Source organism: Rhodnius prolixus, unplaced genomic scaffold, assembly GCF_049639745.1.
Source record: "Rhodnius prolixus isolate KJV_2025 unplaced genomic scaffold, Rpr scaffold_10, whole genome shotgun sequence".
NCBI lineage: Eukaryota > Metazoa > Arthropoda > Insecta > Hemiptera > Reduviidae > Rhodnius > Rhodnius prolixus.
The window spans coordinates 19,189,740-19,195,739 of NW_027411615.1; the positions used below are offsets into that span (position 1 = coordinate 19,189,740).

Below are 6,000 nucleotides of genomic sequence, written 5' to 3' on the forward strand. Positions count from 1 at the left end.
ACAAGACGTGAAATCTCACACATTTCCACTTATTGGCAGTTTATTAATTAAAACTTTTTTTTTTAACGTATAGCAGCATGGAATTTTGGAATTAAAAATGAAATCAATATTTCTGTTACAGATGGAGAAGAAGTTTCAATTCCAATAGAACCGTTAAGTATTGGAGATGTTGAAAAACCAGGTGTAACTTCTACATTGCTTGATAAATCGTTAACTGCAGATCAAAAACGTTACGGGACATCTGAATGGAATCAGTTTTGGATTGTTTTAAAAAGAACACTATTATTTTCTCGAAGAGATTGGGTAAGTTGAATTTTAAAATTTGCAGTAAAATTACATTCGTACTATTAATAATACTGGAGAGGTCAAATTAAAATTTCTCTAATTTAAATAGCGGATTACTTAGACATTTTTTTTTTCTTTCAGACACTTATGTACCTGCGATTGTTTGCTCATATATTAGTAGGATTTCTCATTGGAGCACTTTATTACGACATAGGAAATGATGGCGCCAAAGTTTTAAGCAATTTGGGATTTCTATTTTTCAATATGCTCTTCCTTATGTATACTTCTATGACAATAACTATTCTCTCGTGTAAGTTTTATTTATTTATTTTTACCAAGTAAGAAACCATTTAGCATGAATTAGTTAAATTATTACAATAATCTGTACTTCGTCAAAAGAAATGTTAAGAAACAAAACCTAGAAGCATGTTGGACCGTGGTTGCGTAAAGCATAGGGTAAATTAAAAAAAAAAATTTATATCTTCAAATTTTGAGTGAACATTTTTTTTTGTTTTTTCGTTAATTATGCTTCTTTTGTTCATTTCGGACGTTTGATGCTTTTCATCATTCAATTTGAATTTGATTTTTCTGAGTTTTATACTCTGAAGATTAAAAGTGCGAACTACTCTGCCTTGTCAGTGCAGTACAGTGAAAGTTCCTAAAAAAAAAAAGAGAAGAAAGAGTTTAGTCTATAATTCTAACACTCTTGAAGCAGGTATGAAACTACTTGATTTCTTTTTTTTAAAGAAGTAATTTTTTACGCGTGGGTTGACTTGCAGAATAAGCTTAACAGTTTACGAAAAACTATATTTTGAAGAAACCAAATTTACATTTATAAAAGCTTACCCAACACTTCCTCATGAAATAGGAATGCTAAATAACTCTTACTGAACTAAAGTGGATTAAAAGGCGCATGATCAGAGATTTTGTGTTTAAGCTTGATTTCTTTACCTTTACTGGAGCTATGATGGATCAAGATAAAAAGAATTGGAAAATTCAATAGGATTTATTTATGCTCTTCTTTTTAAGGAAATAAAATAACAGATAGAGAATTTTTTGTAGAATCATTAAAAAGTAAAGGAAATATTTGATATATCCAATTTATTTTAATAATCCTACCAGCATCATCATTTCCTCCGGCAAGATTGAGTCAATCCATCATTTTCATCACTGTTGCCATCCAACTATTCAGCTTCTTCTGATCACACAATCAATCACTTGTCGCTGATTGACTTGGTCTTATGTTATTTCTTTAAAGGAAGGCTTCATTACAGGTTTTTCTTTGTATTGCTGAATTCAATTGGTCTGGTTTTCAAGATGAAGTAAATTAAAAAATTTAATCTATTTCAGTTCCTTTGGAGATGCCCGTTTTAATAAAAGAAAACTTTAATAGATGGTATTCTTTACGTTCCTATTACATGGCCATTACAGTCTCGGATATACCTTTCCAGGTGTGTTAACTAAGTTTTCTTGCGATAAATTTAGATAAATCTTAACATTTTTATAATAATATTGTGCTTTTGTTTCAGGCGGTATTTTGTGTTTTATATGTTTCCATAGTATACTACATAACAGCGCAACCAGCTGAATTATCACGATATGTGATGTTTTTATCTGCTTGTCTCTTAATATCATTTGTGGCGCAATCTGTTGGATTGGTGGTTGGTGCCGCTATGAATGTTCAAAATGGTGTATTTTTAGCCCCAGTCATGTCAGTTCCTTTCCTATTATTTTCTGGATTTTTCGTCAGTTTTGATGCTATTCCTATCTATCTCAGATGGATTACATATCTGAGTTATATTAGATACGGTTTTGAAGCAACAGCTCTTGCTACCTACTCATTTGGTCGTGAAAAATTGAAGTGCTTTCAGGTAATTTTTTAATTACTTTCTTTGGATTTTTAAATATATTAGTTTTATCAAACGTTTAATAATAATAATACTTTATTTATTTTTTTTAAATATACAAACACTAAATAAACAAAGAAAATAAAACTTAAGTAAAGAAAAAACAAAACTGGAAAAGGTGAAGATGTATTAAAAGCATGGCATGTTTAATTAAACACTTGTTATTGTTATGGAATTCAATAATGTTAATTAGAAGATTCATAGTGGAGCTAAGTGTTCTTAATTCACTTTTGATATGGATTTATTATCTTTAAAGTTGGGTGCTCTTGAGACGAAATTGGTTCAGATTCAATTACTGACAGGAAAAATAGTTTCAGCTAATACTTAATACTTATAGTTCTAAGTGGCAGACCCAAAATTCTGCCTACTATCTTCACTAATGTGCTGAGCTGTAGTGCTTATTAAACGGTTATTTTGAGTATGATTATATATCCTAAAACCTTGCTGCAAACTGCTATAAGTCGGTTGGTAGGAACGATCTTTTCAAGATTTGCCTAGTTTTACGCCAGTAGGTTGTGGAGTAACTTAAGAAGCCCGGAATATTTTTTTAAATTGTTATTTATTTATTCATTTTTGGACAATTGTTGAGTGAATTAGATCAAGCCTATGTAGTACTTACTGGATTTAACTTTTTAGCGGTGATTTATTTTATTGTTTCTGCTATTAATAAATTCTTCACGTTCTCTTTCTTACTATAGTCCTTTTTTTTTTTTTTTTTTTTTTAGAAAAAAGTCTCTAGTTGTTAAAAGTTGACTAATCTTAGTTTGGGCACTTCTTTATTTGTTACAAGATGTTAGTAATTTTTGTTTATATACATAAAGAAACAAATTTACATAAAGAACTGGATTTTGAACTAAAAAAAATAAGCTTCATGCAAAAGGCAATTCATTGCTTTTTATGCAAATTCATTGTAATAAGAGGGAACTAAGAATCTATTCATTTTAGTTTATGTAATTCAGAAGAACTGGAACATTTCTACCACTATTTGGCTCTTTACCCAATTGTAAGAAAGAACTTTAGCTTCAAATATTTTGGAAAAATCTTTCTCTAACACCTTTTTAAATTTAAATAAATAAATAACTAAAATTAAATTTATAGTAAAGGTTTTGACAGTTGCCATTACATAAATATTAAATCAATTTTTAATTCAAAATTTATATTTCCAGGTGTACTGCCATTTCAAATCTCCTGAAACAACATTAGAAGAACTAGACATGTTGGATGCTGATTTTAATTTGGATATCATTGCCTTAGTTGTTATATTCCTTGTTTTGAGAATAGCTGCGTTTTTGTTTTTACGATGGAAGCTCATGTCCCAACGGTAAACTTTAGATTATTAGATTACATCCATCATTTTGAATGTATCTCTCATACCTGTTCGTGCCTTTCCCAGGTTTGTAATGATCACAAAATCAAAAATAAAACTTATTTTTATTGCTTTGTTTTTTATGTGATTATCTTTTTTTTTTTTTTATTGTTGTAGTAATTAAAATAATAGTTGTTTATATTTATGAAATTATCATTTACAAATAAAATAATGTGCCTGTTGCCACAATTGTCAATTTTTTCACTTTTAAGAAAAAAAGGAAAATAAATGTATTAAGTGTGAATGAACTACCAACTTTTATAAATTTTTTTAAGGAAATATAAATATAAAAAAAGCTATAATATAAATATATTTTTTTAAACTAAGTTGGGTGATAGGTTAAATGTATTTGTTGTAAATGTTAAAATAGTATGCAAAGTTCTATATTTTCTGTATATCAATACTTTTTTTTTTAATATACATTTTGACATTTTATATGTTTAAAGTTGGATTTTTATAGCTCAACACCGGAACTACAAAATTGTTAATAGAAATGTATATTTCATTAATTTCTTTATAGATAATTTGAAGTAGCTCTCTCGAACCAATCTACATAGAAGATTTTTAGTAGAGTAAGAAGAGTGATAGGTGCTATGGATTTTGGAATGTAGTAGATCCGCCAGTTCTTTAAAAATATTGATACTGAAACTTAGAGGTCTCTTTTTATGTAAAGCCCAAGCTATTGGATTCACTAGAGTTCTACGTAGATAATTTATATTGTAATTGAATAGTAAGCAGGAGAGTTAAATTTGTTTAAACAGTGCAATGTCTGTATTTATGAAGGGCGGAAATCACTAAACTATGAAGTAGTTTGATATCCGAGTTTTCATTATGTTTAATTCAAGTAAACACTTCAATTAATATTTAGAGCAGGTTTTATATGTCTGCAAGCACTCAAGATTCCAAATCGGCCCAGCGACTTGGTGTAACCATCACTATACCAGTAACCGTAGTCGCATAGTGAAGTCATGAAATGACTTACGGAACTTCATTGTTGGTTCTAAAATTGGTATAAAGCAATTGTTATTTGTTCTATTTACGATTAAAATTAAGTTCAGCCATTAACGTTTGAATAAATGGGGTAGTTAACCAAACAGGTATCCTTTTTTCGATTTCCAGATTCCAACTGTTCCCTTAATGTAAGCGAAGCAAACCGTCCATTACTCACCAATATGGACATTCATGTGCAAAAATCAAAATAACGTAAGCAACTTGTACCTTATCTGGTTAACTTATTGGAAATAAAAGAGGTAAAAATGAATTCCTTGCAACTAAAATTTGTCTGCCTCCCACCGATTCAAGATTCTGTATTATTTTGGGGTCACTCGGTTATCGTATTCTTTGAAGGGTCCATTGAATATGCATTTAATCAGAGTTATTCTGAAGTTTTAAATACTTTTTCTTTTTTTCACTTTCGACACCACTTTTTCTAGTACTGTCAAATTTGAACGGGATATTTCTTGCTCATAGAGTCACCCAGCTTGATTATCCACTTTGTCCTAAAACACTCCTTAGAGTGCCTTAGATTGTCTATTGAACAAATTTTAAAAATAGTACGCGGAAAAATAATACAAGGAATTAACACTTTAAAAAGTGACCTTCTTTCCTTACAGATATTTTCCTATCTATTTTTTCATTTATTTACCATATCTATAAAATTAAGTGATTATAGGAGCATTCCATAAAAACAAGAAAGAAATTAAAAATAACAAAAAAAAAAAAAACAGTGCGAAGCACAAGTTTTCCTGTGATAGTATGCTATCAGATAAGTAGAATAAATAAAATGATACTAGATATTTATATGTTGCTAATAATCCCAACTCTTTTGAATTTTTAAATATTGTTTATTTTAAATGCTATTTATGTATTCGAGGTTTGTAGATAGAATCTTTAAGAATATGGTTTATATTATATTTTTTTTTGTAAGTAGAATAATATATTTTAACCATGACAGTGGATGTAGCTTTTAAAATAACATATTTAGTTAATTCTATTTATTTATATTACTTTCATTATTAATGTAATTAGTGTTAAAAATTGTTTGAAATTTACGTATATAGAAATTATGAAATGTTTTTTGCTTTTGTTTTCGTATATTACCGTTTATTTTTTGAAATGGCAAAAGTGTAGTAGATTTTGTGATTATGTAGAAGCAACAGTCCTAAAGTATGAAATAAGATGTTCTTGAAGATTCATTTCGAACGGTTATGTTTTGCATAATAAATATTTCATAAAGTAATATACAAATAATTATGTAATTATTACCCAAAATATTATACCTTGGGAGTGCCTAAAGTCGATTTTTTTATTATTATTATGATTTAAGGCGGGTCAACATCTGAGGTTATTGGCGCCCGGAGCTTTTTTCAGTGCACTGCCGGCCTCCGGACAGTGTTCTCCCGTTACAGACAACGCTGTAACGGACAGTGAGCTGTAAGAAGC

General features: G+C 29.1%; 1 protein-coding gene across 2 annotated transcripts in view; it reads left to right on the forward strand.

Annotated features, from left to right (window-relative positions):
• Positions 1-5,797, forward strand: part of LOC141456739 (ATP-binding cassette sub-family G member 4) — a 57,113-nt gene extending 51,316 nt beyond the window's left edge. For both annotated transcript variants that reach the window (XM_074132992.1, XM_074132991.1), the window contains 5 exons: positions 122-303; positions 427-595; positions 1,636-1,736; positions 1,815-2,156; positions 3,359-5,797. In XM_074132992.1, coding sequence (XP_073989093.1) covers positions 122-303; positions 427-595; positions 1,636-1,736; positions 1,815-2,156; positions 3,359-3,517 — 953 coding nt within the window. In that variant the 3' untranslated portion in view covers positions 3,518-5,797. The remainder of the gene's footprint in view (positions 1-121; positions 304-426; positions 596-1,635; positions 1,737-1,814; positions 2,157-3,358) is intronic.
• The last annotated feature ends 203 nt before the right edge of the window (positions 5,798-6,000 follow it).